Source organism: Neoarius graeffei, chromosome 19, assembly GCF_027579695.1.
Source record: "Neoarius graeffei isolate fNeoGra1 chromosome 19, fNeoGra1.pri, whole genome shotgun sequence".
NCBI lineage: Eukaryota > Metazoa > Chordata > Actinopteri > Siluriformes > Ariidae > Neoarius > Neoarius graeffei.
In genome coordinates, this window is record NC_083587.1 from 62,606,842 (window position 1) to 62,631,749 (window position 24,908).

General features: G+C 46.2%; 1 protein-coding gene across 1 annotated transcript in view; it reads right to left on the reverse strand.

The window, feature by feature from the left end:
• thsd7ab (thrombospondin, type I, domain containing 7Ab) overlaps nt 1-24,908 on the reverse strand; it is a 388,049-nt gene that overhangs the window by 68,386 nt on the left and 294,755 nt on the right. The window contains exons 15-19 of the mRNA XM_060900617.1: nt 24,239-24,417; nt 16,617-16,622; nt 16,315-16,448; nt 11,962-12,115; nt 5,515-5,656 (exon numbers count right to left, since the gene is read on the reverse strand). Coding sequence (XP_060756600.1) covers nt 5,515-5,656; nt 11,962-12,115; nt 16,315-16,448; nt 16,617-16,622; nt 24,239-24,417 — 615 coding nt within the window. The remainder of the gene's footprint in view (nt 1-5,514; nt 5,657-11,961; nt 12,116-16,314; nt 16,449-16,616; nt 16,623-24,238; nt 24,418-24,908) is intronic.

Consider the following 24,908-nt stretch of genomic DNA (forward strand, 5'->3'; position numbering starts at 1 on the left):
ATAGGCACGGGCAGAGGCTGGAGCAAACCAGCAGGAGGCTGGCTGGAGGATTTATTCTGATTACAGGTAGGGCAGGCTCGGATGAAGTCTCACACATCCCTGCTCATAGACGGCCAACAGAACCATTGGGCAAGCAGGTGGTAGGTGCGAGTGGAACCAGGGTGGCAGGCTAGACGGGAGTTGTGTCCCCATTGTATAACCTGGGATCGCAGGTCTTCAGGAACAAAGAGGCGACTTGCAGGGCATGCACTGGGGCTGGGTTGGTCACGGAGGGCTTCCCGCACTCGTTCTTCGATGTCCCAGGTCAGAGCAGCAATGATACAGGGGTCAGGTAGGATGGGAGCCGGATCCTTGGAGGAGGCATCATCCTTCTGGAACTGGCGGGCGAGTGAGTCAGGCTTGGTGTTGCGAGATCCGGGCTGGTATGAAAGGGTGAAATTGAATCTGGTGAAAAAGAGAGCCCAGCGGGCCTGTCTGGGGTTGAGTCATTTGGCGGTGTGGATGTATTCCAGATTCTAATGGTCTGTCCAGACCAGGAATGGGACTACGCACCCCTCCAGCCAGTGACGCCATTCCTCCAGGGTGAGCTTGACCGCCAGCAGTTCCCGGTTGCCCATGTCGTAATTGCGTTCGGGCGGCGGGAGAAGAACACACAGGGGTGGAGTTTGTTGTCATCCGCTGACCTCTGTGAGAGCACTGCCCCAACTCCCACATCCGAGGCATCCACCTCAACGATGAATTGCCGCTCCGCATCTGGCATCTGGAGGACGGGAGCAGTGGTGACCGAGCCTTGAGGGTGGCAAAGGCTTCGTTGGCAGCTGGAGTCCAGGTGAAGGGCTGTTTGGTGCTGGTCAAGGCGGTGAGGGGTGACGCAATGGTGCTGTAATTACGAATGAATTTCCTGTAGAAATTAGCGAAGCCCAGGAACTGCTGAAACTTCTTCCTGCTCTCTGGTACTGGCCATGAAGTCACTGCTGAGACTTTGGCAGGGTCCATCTGGATGCTCCCCTCTGCCACGATGTACCCCAGGAACACCACAGACTTGGCGTGAAACTCACACTTCTCTGCCTTGACGAAGAGGGAGTTTTCAAGGAGACGATGGAGCACTTGCTGGACATGCTGGGTGTGTTCGGACAGGGTTTTTGAGAAGATCAGGATGTCATCGAGGAAAACGAACATGAACTTGTTCAACATATCTCGCAGGACATCATTCACCAGAGCCTGGAATACCGCTGGCGCGTTGGTAAGGCCAAACGGCATCACCCGGTATTCATAGTGACCGGTGGGGGTGTTGAACGTGGTCTTCCACTCGTCTCCCTCCCTTATCCGAACCAGGTGGTAGGCATTCCAGAGATCGAGTTTGGTGAAGATCGTGGCTCCCTGGAGCAGCTCGAAGGCGGAGGTAAGCAGTGGGAGAGGGTATCGGTTCTTGACAGTGATGTTGTTAAGACCCCTGTAATTGATGCAGGGGCGCAGGGATCCATCCTTCTTTCCCACGAAGAAGAACCCAGCGCCGGCAGGAGAAGAGGATGGATGGATGAGGCCGGCAGCCAGAGAGTCACTGATGTAGGCCTCCATCGCCTTCCTTTCCTGGGCGTACAGAGAGTAGAGACGGCCCTTGGGTGGTGCAGTGCCTGGGAGGAGATCAATGGCGCAGTCGTAGGGCCGGTGAGGAGGCAAGGAAGTGGCCTTGGCTTTGCTGAATACCTCCCGAAGGCTGTGATAACACACTGGGACATTAGTGAGGTTGGGGGCAGAGCTGGCAGGTGGAGTATGAGGGGTTAGAGTGGAGGCTCGTAAGCAGGTCCGGTGGCAGTCCTTGCCCCATTCTCTTATCGCTCCAGTGGCCCAGTCGAGGTGAGGACTGTGCTGGCGGAGCCATGGATAGCCCAGGATGAGCAGTTGGCCGGGGGAACGGAGCAGGTGAAACTGGATGGTTTCGTGGTGGTTGCCTGACAGAGTCATCGGGACAGGGGCAGTGAGGTGGGTGACGGTGCCAAGGAGATGGCCATCCAGCACCCTGGCTGGAACAGGAGAGGATAATCGATGGCTTTGCAGACCCAACTGGCGCGCAAGCTCGGTGTCCATGATGTTAGCCTCGGCGCCAGAGTCAACCAGGGCGGCCAGGGTGTGGGTGAAATCCGACAGACGAAGGCAAACTTGGAGCATAGGTTTCTGGCTGGTGGAGGATTGGATGATCATTGAGCTCAGCCGGGCCCCTCCTATGTCCGGTGAGCTCGGGCTTCTCCATGCGCTGATGACTGACTGAGTCTGGCGGGCCCACTCTCGTCGACGGGTCTGGACCCGGTGGTCAATGCGGACGGCCAGGGTGATGGCCTCATTGAGTGTTGACAGTTGTTCGTACAAGATCAATTCGTCCTTCATGTAGTTGCCCAGGCTGTGCAGAAAGGCGTCCACCAGCGCCTGCATGTTCCACTTGCTGCGCTGGGCCAAGGTCCAGAAATCGATCGAGTAGTCAGCCACTGTTCGTTTGCCTTGGCGAATACTCATCAGTCCTCCAGATGCCTCTACCGCCGACGAGCCCAGGTCGAAGACCTTAATCATCTCCACTGCAAACAGGGAGAAGGAGGCACACGCCAGTGTCCGGCGTTCATACTCAGCAGTCCCCTACAGGCGGGCGCGGCCAGTCAGACGAGTGATGATGAAGGCCACCTTCGCGAAGGTTCTGGGCTGCAGGTCGAACAGCAACCGGCAGCTGGTCAGGAAAGCACGGACTTGGGAGGGGTCACTGTCAAAACGCTCCGGACTGCCGACCTTGGGTTCCAGGGCATCGAGTGCAGCAGGAGCACCTTCCGGAGCTGGCCAGTCAGCGGCGGGTATGACAGGGGCTGATGCAACGAGGGGCGGCGATGGTTGACTCGGAGGAGCAGCTGGAGTGCTTGGTCCAGTTGTTGTTGCTGGAGCTGTTGCTGATGACCAAGCTGGATCAGGGCTGCAATGTCGGCAGACATCCGACTGACATCTCCTTCGGTGTGCTGCAGCCGGTCTAGGGCAGAGGGTTCGGGCGCTGACTCCATATCTTGGTCAGATCGTTCTGTCAAGGACCAGACAGGAGAGGAGATCAAATGCACTCAAACCACAGTTTAATAATAGCAGGGGAAAAGGGAGTTGGGAGAATGTGAAGTTCAGTGGCAGGAGGACCGAGAGGCAGGGATGGCTGGTGGGAGCGCGGTGGTGATGTCTGAGGTCTCCCATCCAAGTATTGGCCTGGCCCTGCTTAGCTTCTGAGATCAGACGGGATCAGGCGTTGTCAGAGAGGTGTGGCTGTAGGCTGACAGCACTTGGGTTTCAGGCAGTATCCCAGCAGTAGTCCCTCAGCAGGCTGGAGTTAGTGAGCAGGCTGGAACACAGAGTCACAGATCAGATAGCAAGATAGGGGACAGAAATGCAGGGTCAGGTTACCGGGGCTGAAGAGTAGGGCTCCAGGCAGGGCTGCTCACACCGGGCTGATGGAGAGGCAGGCGAGCAGCAGGGCTGGGCAAGCTGGAGATCAGGCGAAGGTACAGGAGAGGCAGGAAAGAGGCAGAGTCGACAGGACAGAAGGCAGATCAGGTTACCGGGGCTGGAGAGCAGACAGAGTCAGATGGAACAGAATATCGTCAGGAGTCAGAGTAGTAGGAACACAGAGCAGGTTATCACGCTGGAAGTTGCAGACGATCTGACACTGAGGCTTGGGAGAACTGCAGCTTAAATACACACAGGGGGGAAGCAGGTGATCAGCAACAGCCAATGACAGTCACTGAAAGTTAATAAGAGGAAGTGAGAGCGGGCGTGGCCAGTAATGCTGAGTGGAGATGTTACCTGAAGAGAGAAGCCCACAGGTAGGACCATGACACATCGTGCGAAACTGTCATTATTGTTGACCCTTATTAGACAGGGAGATTCTTTTGTGTAATCTGAGGTGAAGTGGGTTTTGTACTTTCATTTTTTTGGGGCGCGCGCGCGCTTGCTCTCTGCCATGCCAATCCTGTAGGCTGCACTGACTCAACTGAAAACTTCGGTCCTCAAGAAAAGGGATAAAAGCCCGCCGATACTGAAAGCTGATTGGCTTATTTTGCTGAGTAACCCACTCAGGATGCTCTTTGTCTAGCATGAGCTACAAGAACAGGCACACACGCAGTCTCTCTCGCGCGCTCCGTCATATGTGCACATTCTAAGATGCGCGATGCAGACATTAATGTTTCGCGTGCACGCTCTTGCTCTAGATTCCGGGAGATATTCTCCAATTTGCGGGCATCAGGGAGCCACTATCAATATGCGGGAGACTCCCGGAACTTCTGGGAGACTCGGGATGTCTGCGTTATAAGGTGACCACAGATCGTTAACCATACACACACACCCTGAAAATTTCTCAACGGATTTACATCGATCTCAGAAACGATCATTTTGGTCTGAAAAATTCGGAAATCCGCCAATTGGCGGAAAATTCTCATCCCTGCGAAAGATGCTGGCGGGCGGGCGGTCAGTCCTGCCTGCTTGTGCCACCACAAGCCTCGCCTCGCGCTGACCCCTACCCCCCCCGAAATTTTCTCAACGGATTTACACGTTTCACAAAAATGACATTTTCAGCGGGAAAAACTCGGAATTCCGCGGATCCGCGGAAAATTCTCATGTCTGCATTTAATTTTAAATGTTTGCTTTGTTTGCCTAAAACGAACCACATCACAGCCTACAAAATCTTGCTGCACAACCTTCGGAAGCATATTGAGGGATATAAATGTTTTATTCCAAGAGAAAGCTTGCAATAAAGTTGTCTGTGCTTTTAGAGCTAGCGATAACGTTGCAATAGCTATGCAGTCTGGTTAGTCAAATGACTTTCTATGGATTTGCCCACCAAGTTGCCGTAGCCTTGTCCACAGCTAACGATAACACATAGCTAGTTAACGTGGACACTGTTAGTTAGCATGTAAAAACGGAGTTACGCTAACATGAATAACGTTAACTTATCTGAAGTCATTTCAGAAATGTTTTAGCATAATCTTGCTAAATAAAAAATTTAGAAATCTTTTTTCTCTAGTAGCGTTAGCTACCCAATATGATTTTAGGTTTGAAAAGAGTTTGCTAGCATGTCAGGTGGAGCTTCACTGACTAGCTAGCTTAACGTGAAACCACCATGATGGCACAGCACGCGTTCATTTTGTAAATCCAGTAGGTTTCTTCAGAGGCGTTAGGTTTTGTAAGCGTTGTGGCAATGATACAACAATGCGTTGACAGAAAATGTACTTTTAATACTTAAGTATTTTTAAAAGCAAGTACTTCAGTACTTTAACTTAAGTAAAAATTTGACTGGACAACTTTCACTTGTATCGGAGTCACATTTGACCAGTGGGGTCTGTACTTTGACTTCAGTAATGAAGTTGGGTTCTTTGTCCACCTCTGAGAAACGCTAACACCAAATTACAACGAATGAGCAAATTAATATAAATCTGTGATCTGGAGCTGCACTATGGTCTACTGGAATAGAAAATTAATCAACACTTTCAGTTACGTTACCTGTGATATTGTAGGTGTAATGGAAGCAGTTCCTGTTGAACACACATGGCTCCGCCTCCATGCTTTTGGGACATTCCTCCCCTTCTTTGGGCATGCGAAGTGCATGAGCTGTTCTCTGTCGATCCTCTTGGTCACTACAAGGCTTTTACACACACACACACACACACACACACACACACACACACACACACACACACACACACACACACAACATGCCTAGAGCTTATTATGCAGCCCAAAGCCATGTGTACACATACCACAGCAGATGGCCACTCAATAAGGAATGTCTAAAGGCAGCTGAGTTCAGTTTAATCGGCGTCAAATGTTTGAGGACGTTCATCAAAAGATTTTTCCAGCCTTTTATTGAATGATGATCATCACAGGAGTCTTTCAGAGAGCTGAAAATAATGAGATATCTGACATCAGATACACTGAAAGAGAGAGAGAGGGAGAGAGAGAGAGAGAGACACAGCATCATGAGGCAGTATAAGAGTGTGTTTGCTTTTGTTTTTTTTTTTTTTGGTTTAAAAAGAGAGAGTGCTGGGATAACTGCCCGGCATCATGAATAACACATAAGGGGCACGACTCCACACTAAAAGCTGTGATGTCAGGCCGTCAAACTGAATAGCGTGTGATTAACGACTCGTCAGGGCCGGTGGGGAAAAAGGAGAAGGAGAAGAAGAAAAAGAAAAGGAAGCCGACATCAGAACGATCCTGAGGCAAAGGCATGAAAACCGATACACGAAATTAGCGACGACTCGAAAACCACCAATTAGGTGTTTACATTTACACAGCTTCATTTGCATAAGCACATAAAATAACTGACAATAGCTGACAAGTTCTCTTCAGTCACAGAGTGTTTCTTTGTTTTGGTAAATGAACTTCACTTCTTCTACACTGTGATTTAGTAAATTGTGAGAAAAGATTACTCGGTGTCTGATTCAGAAACTTTTAATGAACTGTAAAGAGGTTTTTTTTTTAATCCAGACAAGTTCACTGTCAAGGGATTAGAAGATAAGAAAGAAGAAAAGATTAAAAGACCAGATCTGGACTTGAAGTTTACTAACATTTTATTGGACAATTCACTGCTGCTGTTAAAGAAAGAAAGAAAGAAAGAAAGAAAGAAAGAAAGAAAGAAAGAAAGAAAGAACAGGAGATGTACTGTAGAGTTACTCAAGGTCAATGCTAACAACAGACAGACAGGTGAATGGGTTGGTTAGATGACAGGATGGGTGGAGAAATAGATGAATAAAGATAGACAGGTATGCAGAGAGACAGTTAATGTGTGGGGTTCGTGAAGGGATGAGTGGATAGACAGAGAGAGAGAGACAGAGTGACACATATACAAAGGGGCAAACAGATAAAGATAGGTACACAGACAGACAGACAGACAGACAGACAGATGCAGTTTAACAGACACAGACAGAGGTACGAACTGTATGCAGACAGACAGGTAGGTAGATACTGTATGCAGACAGACAGACAGACAGACAGATGCAGTTTAACAGACAGACAGACAGACAGACAGACAGACAGGTACAGTATGCAGGCAGACAGACAGACAGACAGACAGACAGACAGACAGACAGACAGATGCAGTTTAACAGACACAGACAGACAGACAGGTACTGTATGCAGACAGACAGACAGACAGACAGACAGGTACTGAATGCAGACAGACAGACAGACAGACAGACAGGTATTGTATGCAGTCAGACAGGTACTGTATGCAGACAGACAGACAGACAGACAGGTACTGCATGCAGACAGACAGACAGATTGCATGTATACAGTTTGAAAGCGATGTTAAATCTGCAGTGTCACTGGACTCAATAGTGAAGACTAGTAACACAGACAGACGGACAGACAGACAGACACAGTATACAGACAGACAGACAGACAGATTGAATGTATACAGTTTGAAAGCGATGTTAAATCTGCAGTGTCACTGGACTCGATAGTGAAGGTTAGTAACACAGACAGACAGACAGATTGCATGTATACAGTTTGAAAGCAATGGACACGGACAGAAAGACAAAATAAAAGAAAGCAGGAACAGGAATAAAAAAGGCTTATTAAAGAGCATCAGTAATGACCGGGGCCAAGTAATCATCAGAGCGAGCATTAACGAGAAGGGTAACTAATTTTAATGAATTAAAAATGATTTTTTTTAATTTAGCAGCCAACAAAACACTCAGGATGTGTTTTAAAAAAAAGTGGCTTCTGCATGGAGCTGCTGAGAAAAAAAAGTGTTTAAAAAAGTCATGAAGGTGAGACTGGAGAATTGAAATCCTCAATAATCATCGACTTTAGTTTCAGTGCATGAACTGATTCAAGATCTTTATAAGATTTCAGAAACCTTTTACAGAGCTACACTTCATTAATTCTCTTAAAAATAAAATTATAATACTAAATAATGAGTGACTAAATTATAACTACCCCTCCTTGAATCGCCACCTTAACATGGTGGAGGGGTTTGAGTGCCTCAGGGATTCTAGGAGCTATGTTGTTGGGACAATTGCCCCGAGTACCCTCACCTGGACCAGGGATACCGAGACCCCATCCTGGAGCCAGGCCTGGGGAAGGGGCTCGTCGGCGAATGCCTGGTGGTCGGGCCTATATCTGTGGGGCCCGGCCAGGTCCAGCCTGACTGAGCAACATGGAACCACTCTCCTGTGGACCCACCACCTGCAGGAGGTGCTGTAAGGGTCCGGTGCACTGTGGATCGGGTGGCAGCCAAAGGCAGAGGCCCTGGCGTACTGATTCCCGGCTGACAAAACTGGCTTTTGGGACATGGAATGTCACCTCTCTGGTGGAAAAGGAGCCTGAGCTTGTGCGTGAGGTTGAGCGGTACCGACTAGATATAGTTGGGCTCACCTCAATGCATAGCTTGGGCTCTGGAACCAATTTCCTGGAGAGGGGTTGGACTCTCTTCTATGCTGGAGTTGCCAAGGGTGAGCGGCACCAGGCAGGCGTGGGGCTATTGGTAGCCCCCCAGTTTGGTACACTAACATCGGAGTTCTCCCCAGTGAATGAGAGGGTCATTTCCCTGCGCCTTCGGGTCGAGGAACGATCTCTGACTATCATTTGCGCTTATGCGCCAAATGGTAGTTCAGAGTACCCAGCCTTCTTGGAGTCCTTGAGTGGGGTGCTAGACAGTGCACCATGAGGGGACTCCATTGTTTTACTGGGGGACTTCAATGCTCACATGGGCAATGACAGTGAGACCTGGAGGGGTGTGATTGGGAGGAATGGCCTGCCTGATATGAACCCGAGTGGTGTTCAGTTGTTGGAACTTTGTGCCATGCATGGTTTGGCCATAACGAACACCATGTTCGAGCATAAGGGTGTCCATAAGTGCACGTGGCATGAGGACACCCTTGGCCACAGATCGATGATTGACTTTGTAGTCATTTCATCTGATCTACGACCATATGTCTTGGACACTCAGGTGAAGAGAGGAGCAGAGCTGTCAACTGATCACTACCTGGTGGCGAGTTGGATCAGATGGTGGGGGCCGGACAGACTGGGCAGGCCCAAATGAGTAGTGAGGGTATGCTGGGAACGTCTGGCAGAGGCTCCCGTCCGTCGGAACTTCAGAGCTTCAACTGCATACCGGGGGAGGATGGGGACATTGAGTCTGAGTGGACCATGTTCCGCACCTCCATTGCTGAGGCGGCCATGCAGAGCTGCAGCTGCAAGGTTGTTGGTGCCTGTCGTGGCAGTAATCCCTGAACAAGCTGGTGGACACCTGTGGTGAGGGGAGCCATCAAGCTGAAGAAGGAGTCCTATTGGGCTTGGTTAGCCTGTGGGTCTCTAGAGTCAGCTGACAGATACTGACGGGCCAAGCGGAATGCGGCTCTGGCAGTCACTGAAGCAAAAACTCAGGTGTGGGAGGAGTTTGGTGAGGCCATGGAAAGTGACTTTCGGTCAGCCTCAAAGAGATTCTGGCAAGCCGTCCGGCTGCTCAGGAAAGGAAAACAGTGCTCTGTCCCTACTGTTTACAGCTGGGATGGAGTGCTGTTGACCTCAACTGGGGACATCATCTAATGGTGGAAGGAATACTTTGAGGATCTCCTCAATCCCACCTTCATGTTGTCCAAGGAGGACGCAGAGTCTGAGGGTGCTTGGGAGGACTCGCCCATCACAGGGGCTGAGGTTGCCGAGATGGTTAAAAAGCTCCTCGGTGACCGGGCTCCGGGGGTGGATGAGAATTGTCCTGAGTTCCTGAAGGAACTGGATGTTGTTGGGCTGTCTTGGCTGACACGCCTCTGCAACATTGCTTGGAGGTTGGGGACAGTGCCTCTGGATTGGCAGACTGGGGTGGTGGTCCCCCTTTTTAAAAAGGGGGACCGGAGAGTGTGTTCCAACTATAGGGGGATCACACTTCTCAGCCTCCCTGGGAAAGCCTATGCTGGGGTGCTGGAGAGGAGAGTCCGGTCGATAGTCAAACCTCGGATTCAGAAGGAACAATGTGGTTTTCATCCTGGTCGTGGAACACTGGACCAGCTCTTTACCCTTGCAAGAGTACTGGAGGGTGCATGGGAGTTTGCCCAATCGGTCTACATGTATTTTGTGGACCTGGAGAAGGCTTATGACCATGTCCCTCATGGTGCCCTGTGGGGGGTGCTTTGGGAGTATGGGGTTCAGGGCCCACTAATGCAGGCCATTCGGTCCCTGTATGACCAGAGCAGGAGTTTGGTTTGCATTGCCAGCAGTAAGTCGGACTCAGTCCCGGTGCATGTTGGACTCCACCAGGGCTGTCCTTTGTCATCGGTTCTGTTCATAACTTTTATGGACAGAATTTCTAGGCACAGCCAAGGGGCGGAGGGTGTCTAGTTTGGTGGCATCAGGATCACGTCTCTGCTTTTTGTGGATGATGTGGTCCTGTTGGCTTCATCAATCTGTGACTTACAGCATGTGCTGGGACAGTTTGCAGCCGAGTGCAAAGCGGCTGGGATGAGGATCAGCATCTCCAAGTCCATGGCCATGGTGCTCAGCTGGAAATGGGTGGAGTGCCTACTCCAGGTCAGGGGGTAATTGCTACCTCAAGTGGAGGAGTTTAAGTATCTTGGGGTTTTGTTCACGAGTGAGGGTAAGGGGGAGCGGGAGTTGGACAGAAGGATCGGGGCAGCATCAGCAGTGATGCAGACGCTAAACTGGTCTGTTGTGGTAAAGAGAGAGCTGAGCCAAAAGGCAAAGCTCTCAATTTACTGGTCCATCTACGTTCCCACTCTCACCTATGGTCATGAGCTATGGGTAGTGACCGAAAGAATGAGATCGCGGATACAAGTGGTAGAAATGAGTTTTCTCTGCAGGGTGGCTGGGCTCTCCCTTAGAGACAGGGTGAGAAGCTTGGTCATTTGAGAGAGACTCGGAGTAGAACCGCTGCTCCTCCACATCGAAAGAAGTCAGTTGAGGTGGTTCGGGCACCTTGTTAGGATGCCCCCTGGATGCCTCCCAAGAGAGGTTTTCTGGGCATGACCCCAGGGCAGACCCAGGACATGCTGGAGAGATTACATCATTTGTCTGGCCTGGGAATGCCTCAGTATTCCCCCGGAAGAGCTGGTGGAGGTGGCCGGGGAGAGGGAAATCTGGGCTGCTCTGCTTAGGCTGCTACCCCCATGACCCAGATCTGGATAAATGGTAGAAGATGGATGGATGGATGGATGGATGGATGGATGGATGGACATTTACTCAGTTGCATCCTCCAGCAAAAGCCATGGTTCACAGAGAGCTTACAAAGTGTCAAAGGGATCTCAATGTTGAAAGGTATCAGTCAGGAGAAGGATACAAAAACATTTCCATGGCATTAGATATACCATGGAGCACAGTGAAGACAGTCATCAAGAAGTGGAGAAAATATGGGACAAGAGGGACATTACCGAGAACTGGATGTCCCTCCAAAATTGATGAAAAGACAAGAGGAAAACTGGCAAGGGAGGCTGCCAAGAGATTTGTATCATGAGCATTTTTCAGATTAAAAAAGAAAACATAATGAAGGTTACTGGGTTTTGGTGCAAAATGAAAAAGCGAATATGACAGTCAAAGTGTCCAGAAGAACTGTGGCTGGTTCTGGAAGATGCTCAGTAAAACTTACAGCTCATTTCCTTATAAAACTGCACTCACTGGACCTGAGACTAAAGTAAAGGGTCGTCTCACACAGAATACTGACTTTGTTTCATTTATTATGGCTTACTGCTTACTGTTTATAGTATTTTTTAATGTTGAAACATCATTTAAGCCGTATTTGGTCTACAGCATTTCTTTATAATAATTACATGCAATCACATGAAATAGAAATATAAATAGTTTGCTACCATGCCACTTTCAAATGTTTTGGCACCCCATACAGTACTCATTTGTACTCATCCCTATGTGAGACTCTGCGTGAACAGAAACAGTAGAAGTGTTACAGAAGGAGGTCAGAGGATTTTTCTCTCTCACCAGCTGGCAGTTTGTCCAGGAGCTCCACTCGGACAGCACGCAGTGATCCGGACACGGCAGCCTGCTCTCCCGTGTACCTGCGGGAATCTCCTCTGGGTCACACAGGTAATCCTCCACCACGTCAGTGGGGCCGTCGATGGTGTTCAGCATGCACCTGTAAGCATACACTCTCAGAGTTTGTACAGTCATACACAAAACCAATAGCCTGCCTGATGATTAGCAGAGACTTATATCAATTCAGTCCACAAATATTTAACAGTTATTCCATGAACTCAAGACGTACATGAGCTGATAGCTGACGAGGTGCGTAGCATCGAGGTGTCTATAATCCATGTACGACGAGATTGAGTGGAATAACTGTTCTTTTTTTTTTAAAGATTTTTTTGGGGCTTTTTTCACCTTTATTGGATAGGACAGTGTAGAGACAGGAAATGAGTGGGATAGATAGATGAACCATCCATCGGAATTGAACCCAGGTCCCCAGATTTATAGTATGGCGCCTTATCCACCTGAGCCACGACACCCCAGAATAAATTCAATAAATAAAAACTTTTATACAAAACGTCCGACAAAATCATTTCCACTTTGAATGTAAACAAACCAGTGAAATAACAAGAGCAATTTGTGAAAAATGCAATAATAATAATTCTTGATAAATTAAAAAAAGATGCATTCTTACCATCAAATACTTTCACTCCATACTTAGTTTTTTGTTTGGGGGGTTTTGTTTACAAGTGGAGTTTTTATTTCGTCCTCGGTTGGTTCAGTAACACGCTTTGCCATTTTGTTTTTCTCTACTCATGGTATATGAGCTGATATCCTAGTAGTAGAGTAACCAATCAGAGCATGTGATTGCTCATATCCAGTGAATGTGGATAGAATAATTTGCAATTCATATGTGTTTGTTGGAATTGTGACTTTATTTTGTTTTAATTTTCCACCGAACTGTTAGGATTCACACAGACTTGTAGTTAATGTACTTTTTTTCCTCAGGGGGTGTTTGTCATTCAGTGTTGCACTTTATGACAAATACATTTAATTAAACAAAAATTACATGAGAAATGCTTCTTTTCGAGTTTCAAATAAATATACAGACAATAAATTGACATTTCTTTGTAATTACTTTCAATAGATAGATAGATAGATAGAGTGACAGACAGATAGACAGACAGCTAGATAGATAGACAGATAGAGCGACAGACAGCTATATAGATAGATAGATAGTGGTGCTTGAAAGTTTGTGAACCCTTTAGAATTTTCTACATTTCTGCATAAATATGACCTAAAACATCATCAGATTTTCACACAAGTCCTAAAAGTAGATAAAGAGAACCCAGTTAAACAAATGAGACAAAAATATTATACTTGGTCATTTATTTACTGAGGAAAATGATCCAATATTACATATCTGTGAGGGGCAAAAGTATGTGAACCTCTAGGATTAGCAGTTAATTTGAAGGTGAAATTCGAGTCAGGTGTTTTCAATCAGTGGGATGACAATCAGGTGTGAGTGGGCACCCTGTTTTATTTAAAGAACAGGGATCTATCAAAGTCTATTCTTCACAACACATGTTTGTGGAAGTGTATCATGGCACGAACAAAGGAGATTTCTGAGGACCTCAGAAAAAGCGTTGTTGATGCTCATCAGGCTGGAAAAGGTTACAAAACCATCTCTAAAGAGTTTGGACTCCACCAATCCACAGTCAGACAGATTGTGTACAAATGGAGGAAATTCAAGACCATTGTTACCCTCCCCAGGAGTGGTCGACCAACAAAGATGACTCCAAGAGCAAGGCATGTAATAGTCGGCGAGGCCACAAAGGACCCCAGGGTAACTGCTAAGCAACTGAAGGCCTCGCTCACATTGGCTAATGTTCATGAGTCCACCATCACAATTGCAATATAAAGTGCAATATCTTTCCTGCTTCCCCCCACCACACACACTTACCCTAACCCCACTTCTCCCCCCTCCCCCTTCCTCTCTTCTCCATATCTTATTCTTTTTATATTTGTATATGTAAATACTTAATTTATTTTAATTTATCTAGAAGTTTTCTCTATTTCTTTTCTCTATTTATCTGTAATGATGCTGCTGGAATCTTAATTTCCCTGAGGGAACCCTCCCAAAGGGATCAATAAAGTTTTATCTAATCTAATCTAATCTAATCTAATCTAATCTAATCTAATCTAATCTAATCTAATCTAATCAGGGGAACAGTGAACAACAATGGTGTGCATGGCAGGGTTGCAAGGAGAAAGCCATTACTCTCCAAAAAGAACATTGCTGCTCATCTGCAGTTTGCAGTAGACATGTATCTTTTTATGCCGGTAAGTTGTTATGTGTAAACCCAAAGTGGTGAATTTACCTCATCAAATGCTTAACCAACAGATATCAATTTTCATGTGCTCAGGTTGTAAATAAGACATTGATTTATTTATTTTTTTCAGCTAAGTGTAAAGTACCATTAGCTAACCACCGGTCCATAGAGATTGAATGGGATTTAGCTAACTAGTGGTGGTTTTTGCTAACATACAAGGTGTGTCAGAAAAGTAACAGGACTTAGTGTGCTTCTTTGATGTGAGGTGCATCATCCACATAGAGTTCTTGCCACAGGGCCAGACGATCAACCAGCATATCTACAAAGAGATCCTGCGGCGTTTGCTTCATTCAGTGCGCGAGAAGAAGCGAGAGTTGTGGCAGGACAACTCATGGCTGCTTCACCACGACAACGCACCAGCTCACAACGCCCTGAGCATCTGGGAGTTCCTTACTGAGAAGAGCATTGCCATGCTGGAGCAACCTCCCTACTCACCCGACCTTGCACCGTGTGATTTTTTCCTTTTCCCCAAGCTCAAGGGGACCCATTTTCCGGATGTGGAAGCCATCAAGAGGGCCGTGATGACAGAGCTGCAGAGAATCCCAGAAGAATCCTTCCAGGAGTGCACGGAGGTGTGGCGGAAAAGGATGGGAAAGTGTGTTAGACTCGAGGGGGATTATTTCAAAGGGGAAAACTTGTAGTTTGTAGTTTGGATTTGACATAAATTTTTTGTGACCCCAGTCCTGTTTCTTTTCTGACACACCTCATAGTTAGCTGAAAGTTACTGCTAGCTGTGTAGGGATAACGTTAGCTCTCAGGCGTCAAATTAAAAGTGACGGGCAGCTCATGATTTTTTTTTTTTTGTGAGTTGTAATAGAGATTGTTGAACTTATCGTCTGATCTAATTCACATCCAGAGCATGACTACTTGTAGAACCCGAGGACGAAACAGCACAAACTTCAGGATGTAAAATGAAAGAAAGCCTTTCGGGAGCTCTGCCACGCCCTTTTCCTCTTCAGCAGCCATCTCCTGTTCCATGTCCTTTTTTTTCTCTTTTACTGAGATGAGAATTAAATGATTGTTTTGGTCATGTATGTGTCAGTTATTAGTTATAGCATATGTGATTGAGGCTAGTAGGATTTTTAAAGAGATTTATAAAGTGTTTATTATCCACAGAATAATGTGGTTATTTTGACTTATAAATGCTAACATAAAGGGGGGGGGGGCACGGTGGTGTAGTGGTTAGCGCTGTCACCTCACAGCAAGAAGGTCCGGGTTCGAGCCCCGGGGCCGGCGAGGGCCTTTCTGTGCGGAGTTTGCATGTTCTCCCCGTGTCCGCGTGGGTTTCCTCCGGGTGCTCCGGTTTCCCCCACAGTCCAAAGACATGCAGGTTAGGTTAACTGGTGACTCTAAATTGAGCGTAGGTGTGAATGTGAGTGTGAATGGTTGTCTGTGTCTATGTGTCAGCCCTGTGATGACCTGGCGACTTGTCCAGGGTGTACCCCGCCTTTCGCCCGTAGTCAGCTGGGATAGGCTCCAGCTTGCCTGCGACCCTGTAGAACAGGATAAAGCGGCTACAGATAATGAGATGAGATGAGATGAGATGCTAACATAATGGCAAGTTATCTTCTAACCAGAGGATCTATTCAGTTTTGTTCCAGAAGTGAGACTTACTTGAGTGAAATAAATAAAGGCTGAAACCAAGACAAAAGTGACAGCTGCAAATGTTTCAGTGCCCATCTTTGCGGTGTCTGTTTCCCTGGCAATAGATTTGCTCTTATCTGATTGGTTGTTGCCAGTTGTCTGTCGCCCTAATTAGTTGCCCTGTGTCTCACTTGGTTGCCCGTTGCTGGCAACATTGCCCAAAAAGTTGCCCTATGTATCATCACCTTCAGACTGAGCTAACATCAGACAAGTGTATAGTGAACATTATTATCTTTATTAGGGATGTGAGAGAAAATATTTAGCCAAAGTGGTTAAAAAGGGCATTTTGAATTTTGATTTACAATGTAATGGTCAGTTAAAGGAGCCGTACCTGACCTTCCTGGTCTGCACCCCATCACCGCAGTTCTCCTTCAGGTCCACATTGCTGACTTTCCACGTACTCCATGGCTCGGCCACCCACACATACTGAGAGCAGTCGCTCACACACGGCACCACCTCATACACCTGCAACACACACACACACACACACACCATGAAGGCTGAGTCATGCCAAATACAAAGACTCAAAACTAATTAATGTGTCTGTGTTAGGAAACGATGCATTTAAAACACACCTGCTTTCTCTGATAACAGGAAATACATTTTTCAAAAGTAAGGATATTTTGAGCTTACCTGTGCCTGTGCTCGAGCAGCATATTGGGAGAAATCCAGAAAAAAAATAATTAGACATGAGACATGAAATTAATAATATGAGAAAAGAATATTCAGAAAATATTAAAAACGATACAGTATTGCATAATCATTAGTGCAAATAAGAACCGCAGATGAGGCTTCAGACAGAAAATTAAATCACAAATATAAATACAGCTCCAATAATCAGCTCAGAAATTATATATATATATATATATATATATATATATATATATATATATATATATATAGAGAGAGAGAGAGAGAGAGAGAGAGAGAGAGAGAGAAATGTATCATTTAGCAAATTAAATCATCCCGAAATCTTCAGTGGCTCGGCGCCTCGGGGAGCTTCAGTTCTGATGAGAAGTGTTCCAGGAACATATAAAAATAGAGACGGCATTAAAATGCTGATACGTTTCTCATATTTCTTTCTGCTGCACTCATTTTCCAAACTACAAACACAAGTTCTTTTTCACTGGGGACTTATTAGCCAGATCTCGTGGATTTGATGGTCATCAGATATGTGGAAGGTGAAATTATGTTGTGAGGTCATAATCAAGAGGTTTTACGTCATCATTTGTTTGTAAATAAATAAGGAAGGAAGTAAATGAGTAAGTAAGTAAATAAGCAAATAAATAAATGAATAAGTAAGTAAGTACCGTATTTTCTGGACTATAAGCCGCTACTTTTTTCCTAGGTTTTGAACCATGCGGCTTATACAAAGGTGCGGCTATTCTGTGGATTTTTCTTCCACCGCTAGGGGCGCTCTAACCAGAAGTAGAATCAAAAATAAGATAGACGGAAAATCAATGCAAAGAAGAATTAGCAGATCTTTAGCAGATAGAACACGCACGACAAATTACTAACTGGTAATTATTTTCAAATCCAGCGAAGATGATTAAAGTGACTTGTGGTTTCAAACACAGGAGAAATGAAGGTAAATAAATACCGGTTATTTTCTCTTGGTTCTGTTCCGTTTTAATCAACAAAGTTGCTGCCGTGTTAAAAGGCACTGTTCGGAAAGAATCTGTTCAGGTACATACATGTACATTTACAGTACAAAATCATTCTGTACATGCAGTAAATATCAACATAGATATCTGCGGCTTATAGCCCGGTGCGGCTTGTATATCTTTTTTTAAATTAAAAAAAAAAAATAGAGCGGATGCGGCTTATATACAGGTGCGCTCTATAGTCCAGAAAATACGGTAAATAAGTAAGCAAATAAGTAAATGAGTAAATAAATGCGTAAGCAAGCAAGCAAATGTGTCATGCTCTGCCCTGGACTTCCACTCCAGAGATTTATTATCTCCCAGTTCAGCGCCAATCCTGATCCGGGATGGGACTTTCATCTTGCCGGCATTCACTTCCTGGTTGCTCTGCTGTGCATAAAAGGGCCGTTCTCAGAGGGGGACTTTGCTAGCCTGGCTAATGCGACTTCAAAGCTCTCCGAGCATTTGGTCTGGCCAAGCTATTAAGCCAAACCGTTTCCCAGAGCCCGTGGTTGACCCGCCTCCCTGAAATGCCTCAGTTTGCTACTGGTCGAAGCCAGAAAAGGCTGTGACGAAGCTTAAACCAATCACATCACTCTTTCCTCTGACGTATGCGACGCGACGGGGCTAACTGGTAGATTAAACTCTTACCGAAGCCGGTCGGGAGCAAGGCGAAAACGTCCTTCCTTTCAATAAATACCTCCAGGGCTGCTCTTTGCTCCGTTTTCAATGAGAACTTCCCGTTGAATGCTTTCAATACAGCATCTACCGCTGTGTTAAAGGCTTGCCGCTGCTCCATGTTCGTGATGTGAATGAAGCGCTTCCGGCATAGATTCTGTAAACAATCTATGGCTTCCGGTCGCAGTTCTACTACGTCACTGCCTTGAACACGCCTCTACCCAGGGCCGTTGGAGATGCTCAAAGTTGATTGGGTCCCGATTTTTCGGGAGCTTGGAAATGCTGTAGATAGCCTGCCTGGCCAGACTAAGCTCGGAACAGGCCCTCGTGTTGCGTCACGCTTAGGATGGGCGGGCCCAGGCTAGGACTTTGCCAGCATGTCTTGTTGTTTTTTCATGGCGGCTCTGTGCCATTATTGTTTCTTGGATTTTTGCTCTCTGTTTTTGCCTGTTTCTTGTCACAGTTTTTTGCACGACGTTTTTGTCTTTTTTCCATGTTTGTTGCACTATGTTTGTGTCAAGTTTTTTGTCTGGACTATTTTTTATGCTAACTTTTTTTGTCCTTGCCTGCCTTGTTTTTTTTGTCCCTAGTTTTTTGGATTATTTTTGGTTTATTTTTTCCTATTAAGTCTTTTTTTTATTATTGGAGTTCCTGGTCTGTGTTCTGCTTTTGGATCCTACTCACCACCCATAACAAAATGAGTAAGTGAGTATGTAAATGAGTAAGCAAGCAAATAAATGAGTGAGTAAGTAAGCAAGTAAATCAGTAAGTAAATAACTATGTAAGTGAGGAGCAAGTAAGTAAATAAATGACTAAATGAGCGAGCGAGTGAGTCAGTGAGTAAGCAAGCAAGCAATAATAATAATTTCAATGTATATAGCGCCTTTCGCAAACCCAAGGACGCTTTACATAGGAGTTACCAAAAAAAAACCCTCCTGCACTCGGAAGAATAGTGTGAGGTAAAGAGAAGTTTTCAAGTTAGCTTTGAAGGAAGAGAGAGTGGAACAGTCACAAAGCGATTGTGGTAACGAGTTCCAAAGTTTAGGAGCAGCAACACTGAATGATTTGCCACCCATAGATGCCAGTTTAAAACGTGGGACGGTCAAAAGTCCACAGACAGAAGATCTGAGGGAGCGGGAGGGACAGTACAAATGAATTAGCTCACAGAGATAGGAAGTGGCGAAACCATGAAGAGCTTTTATAGGTTAAAAGCAAGATTTTGTATTTAATCTGAGAAATAACTGGCAACCAATGCAGTTGCTGTAGAACAGGAGCGATGTGAGCAGTGTGCTTGGTGAGTGTGAGGACTCTAGCTGCTGAGTTTTGGATGTACTGCAGGCGATTGAGCAATGTGGCAGGGAGACCATAAAAGAGAGAATTGCAATAGTCAAGACGAGAAAAAAATAAATGCATTGACCAACATTTTGGCATCAGTTCCCAAGAGAAGAGGGCAGAGACGTGCAATATTGAGGTGAAAGAAAGCATTCTTAGTAATTAGTTTAAAATGGGCTTCAAACATAAGGGTGGAATCAAAGAGAACGTCAAGGTTTTTTATAACTTGGGAAGGACTAATACACACCATCAATATCAATAGTGAAACTGGAGAAGTTCAGAACCTGTCTTTTGGTACCTACTAAAGCAAGTAAATGCGCAAGTAAGTAAATGAGTAAATAAATCAGTAAGCGAGCGAGTAAGTAAGTAAATCAGTAAGCAAGTAAGGAAATGAGTAAATAAATCAGTAAGTAAGTAAATGAGTAAGTATGCAAGTAATTGAGAATGTGAGTGAGTAAGCAAGCAAATGAGTGAGTAAATAAATGAGTGAGTAAGCAAGTAAATGAGAATGCAAATGAGTGAGTGCGCAAGCAAGCAAGCAAGCAAATGAGTGAGTAAGTAAGCAAACAAGTAAATGAGAATGTAAATAAGGAAATCAGTAAGTAAGCAAGTAAATAACTAAGTAAATGGGTATGTAAATGAATAAGTAAGTAAACAAGCAAGCAAATGAGTAAATAAATCAGTGAGTGAGTAAGTAACTAAATAAGCAAGCAAGTAAATGAGTGAGTAAATAACTAAGTGAGTAAGTAAATGAGTAAGCAAGCAAGTAAGTAAATAACTAAGTAAATTAATGAGTAAGTAAGCAAGTAAGTAAGGGAAATGATGTCACTTCGAGCATGCATTGCGCATGCCTGAAAGAATGTTGTCCCAAATCTCCGGAAGTTGGTACCGGCCTAACCCTAACCCTAACCCAAGTGTAATGCTTCTTATATTGGTGAAACCGAATGATCTCTTCGAACCAGATACATGGAACTAATGGCCCTTTTCCACTACCCTTTTTCAGCTCACTTCAGCTCGCTTCAGCTCACTTCAGCCCGACACGGCTCGCGTTTCGACTACCAAAAAACAGCACGACTCGGCTCGCTTCAGCCCTGCTTAGCCCCTAAAACTCGCACCGTTTTGGAGTGGGGCTGAAGCGAGCCAAAGCGAGCCGAGTGAGGCTGGGGGCGTGAGCAGACACTCCCCTGTGCACTGATTGGTGAGGAAGAGTGTCCTCACATGCCCACACACGCCCCGCGAGCACGCTGGGATCTGTAAACACCGTAAACCCGGAAGAAGAAGAATTACGAATTACAAGAATTTCTGAAGCCTTATGCGCCTCGCCTCATCTATGCGCTCTTGCCAGTATCTGTTGGCGTTGTCGGTGACAACAAGCCACAGCACCAAGACCAGCAACACTAACGACTCCATGTCCTCTATGTTTATTGTTTACTATTCGGGTCGTGAGACTACCGCTTAAAAGCTCACTGATGTCACTGTTTGCGCTGCTTAACGACATCACGTGACGTCCACCCACTTTCGCTAACTCCACCCAATGTGTCCACCCACTTCCAGCCAGCATGGTTCAGCGTGGTTGTAGTCGAAATGCAACTCCAACAGCCCCACTCAGCTCGACTCAGCTCAACTCAGCACCGCACGGCTCAGCCGCGTTTGTAGTGGAAAAGCAGCGATAGATGCCCAAGTTCGATATCATCGGCGGTATCGCAACAAATTCACAAACACCACAGGGGACACAGGATACAGCTAGACAATGTGAAAATTCTAGACCAGGAGCTGGACTGGTTTAAATGAGGTGTACGAGAAGCCATCCACATCAGAACCCTCAAGCCCTCCCTGAACTGAGACGGGGGCCGGTACCAGCTTCCGGAGATTTGGGACAGCATTCTTCCAGGCATGCGCAATGCATGCTCAAAGTGACATCATTTCCCCCTGACAAAGACTCTGGATAGAGTTGAAAGCTTGGGTAAGCAAGCTTTTTATGCAGTACAAAGTATTTAAAAAAATCACTTACATTTTTATTTATCAACTTTGCTAAAAATAAAAATGCTCTGTTTCTCAAAATCCAGTGAATATGGATAGAATAAGTTATTCCACTCAATCTCATCGTACATGGCTTATAGCCAACTTGGTGCTACGTGCCTCATCGACTATCAGCTCATGTACGACTCGATTTCGTGGAATAACGGTTAATTATAAAGTGGTTGAAGTTGCAGATTTGCATATTAGAAGAGCCGATGATTGTCCTTGTCGGGGGTCTGTGCTCTCTGAGTGCCCTTCTAGTTCAAATTTATTTTTTGGAGCCACAAAACATTCTATTCGGGAAACAAATCAATTCGCAGAGCCTTAGCAGTCTTCTGACCCCGTTTGAGAACCAATGGTGTAAATAATGCTTTATGGGTCTACTGCTGACCTTTACTGCTACCAGTCCCTCCTTGTTGAGTTCTCAGCCTCACTCAAATCAGCCAAGATGAAGTTTTATCACTCCAAAATTCACACCTCCATCTCTAACCCTCATCAACTGTTTTCTCTTCTCTCCTTGACTCTCCACCACCTGCACCTCAGTCCTCCATCACTGCAGAGGACTTTGCAGTCTCTTTTTGAGGAGAAGATCATAGCCATCCACAACTCCTTCACCATGCCTGCCTCACCTTCCTATCCCCTCCCCACCTTCCCTGTCTCTTCCCCCTTGCTCTCTGCTTCCCCCCCTTTCCACTTCTGATGTCTCCCAGCTCCTGCTCTCTCACCATCTGACCACCTGCACCCTTGACCCTATCCCCTTGTCTCTCCTCCAAACCACCACTCCTGACATCCTCCCATTTATCACCTCCCTCATCAACTCCTTGTCCTCTGGATACTTTCCTTCCAACTTCAAATGGGCCCATATCATCTCTCTGCTGAAAAAAAACACCTTGGACCCCTCTGTCATCCAGAACTACTGCCCCATTTCTCTCCTCCCCTTCCTGTCAAAGACGCTCGAATGTGCTGTTGCTAACCAACTCTCCTTTTTTCCTCTCATGGAACAACCTCCTGGATCCTCACCAGTCTGGCTTCTGCACCGGACACTCAACCAAGACTGCACTTCTCTCAGTCAGTGAGGCACTTCATGCAGCATGTGCTGCCTCCCTCTCCTTGGCCCTGATTTCCCCTTGATCTTTCTGCCTCATTTGACACTGTTGATCATTCCATCCTCCTGTCATCCTTATCAGCTCTAGGGATCTGTGGGACATCCCTAGACTGGTTCATGTCCTAGCTCTCTGGTCGCACCTTCCAGGTTACCTGGTCTGGTACTGTATCAGCACCATGACCACTTACCACTGGTGTCCCTCAAGGTTCAGTACTTGGTTCACTTCTCTTCTCCCTCTACACCCAGTCTCTTGGCCCAATTATCCCTGCTCATGGTCTATCCTGCCACTGCTATGCTGATTGCACCCAACTGTTTCTCTCTTTTCCTCCTTCTGACACACAGATCTCCGCTCACATCTCTGCTTGCCTGCGTGACATACAGAGCTGGATGGACAGCCATTACCTGAAGCTCAACCCAGGCAAGATGGAGGTAATCTACATTCCTGCTCCACCCTGTCCACCCCTCAACATTGTCCTTTCCATGGGGACCCATCGCAAAGAACCTAGGGGTCATGTTTGATGACAAATTCTCCTCTGCTGCACTGCTGCAGTGACCTGGATGTGTAGATTCCTCCTCTACAACATCCAAAGGATCCGTCCTTTTCTTACCACCTACTCTACTCAGGTCCTGGTCCAAGAGCTGATCCTCTCCCGCTTGGACTACTGCAACTCTCTCCTTGCTGGCCTTACAGCTTCTGCCATCAGATCCCTATAGCTCATCCAGAACACTGAAGCTTGCCTGGTCTACAACCTCCCTCATTCTTCCCATGTCACCACTCTGCTTGCTGAACTGCACTGGCTACCTATCACAACTTGCATCAAATTTAAGGCATTGGTGCAAGCTTACCAGGCTCTCAAGGGATTAGGGTCGGCATACCTCCAGAGTCTGTTCTGCCCCTACATGCCAGCCAGATCCCTATGCTATGCTACTACTGGTCACCTCCTCCTCTCCGCTCCTGCCCAGCCCACTCAAGACTGCTGTCTGTCCTGACTACCCATTGGTTGAATGACCTTTCTATTGAGGTCAGAACTGCCGACTCCCTGACCACCTTCAAGCATAGACTGAAAACTCACCTCTTCATTCAGGCTGCACCACTCCCCTTCTTCCCTGCCCACTGTGTAACTGCGTTTCGGTCTAGACCAACCCAGGCTGTGTGTGGTCTAGCCTGGGATTAGCTGTTTTAAGTTCTATTTACAGTAGTTATACTTTATATGGTTGGTTTGTTTCCTTGGCTGTTTGAGTATTGGTATTTCAACAGCATATTACATGAGGTATTGCTGTTTACTTGTCCAGTTGGCACTAGAACTTTCTCATCTAGAAATTCAGCACTGCATGTACCTGATTTTTGCACTCGTTGTATGTCACTCTGAATAAGAGCGTCTGCTAAATGCCATGCAATGTAATGCAATATAATGCAATTGTAACTTGTGCTAGATTCTTCATATTCATACTGCACACATCTACATTCTCGGCATTACCTGATTGACATGGTCAAGCTTGGGGCAGGGCCTCCCACCATTGTACGGTTTCTCCCGAAGCCATTTCGAGCGAACTTTGACCCCGCTGCCGCAGGATTTGCTGCAGCGTGACCAGTTGGACCACTCGCTGAGCTTGCAGTCTGAGGGGCACGGGATGATGCATGCTTCCTCGATGTACCCTGAATATGAACAGAGAGGTTCAGGAAAGTTTTATTTCCAGCCCAGGACTGAATATCAGCGTCAGGACGGGATTTGGATGTGGCAGGATGACTGACCTTGGGATTGTCTGAGCTCCACTGAGTTGATTAGACTCAGACCGTTGGACCTTTCTGTATACAGCACTATGCTGAACAAATGATATGTAAGAAATAAAGCACTCTGTCATGCTGTTTTCGGAAAATAATCAATGATAGGATGGTGTGATGAAGCTGCATCGCTGTTGTCATCACAATGTTATTATTTTCCAATAACAGCACAAGGTGAAGTGTTTTATGCTTCTCGTACCAAAGCAATCTGCAAACACTATGATCTTTTATTTATTTAACAACATGTCTTATGTTTTATCCATTTATATTTACAGTTGTTAATGTTTAACTTCGAAAAACTCTACTGGCTAACACACACACACACACACACACACACACACACACACACACACACACACACACAC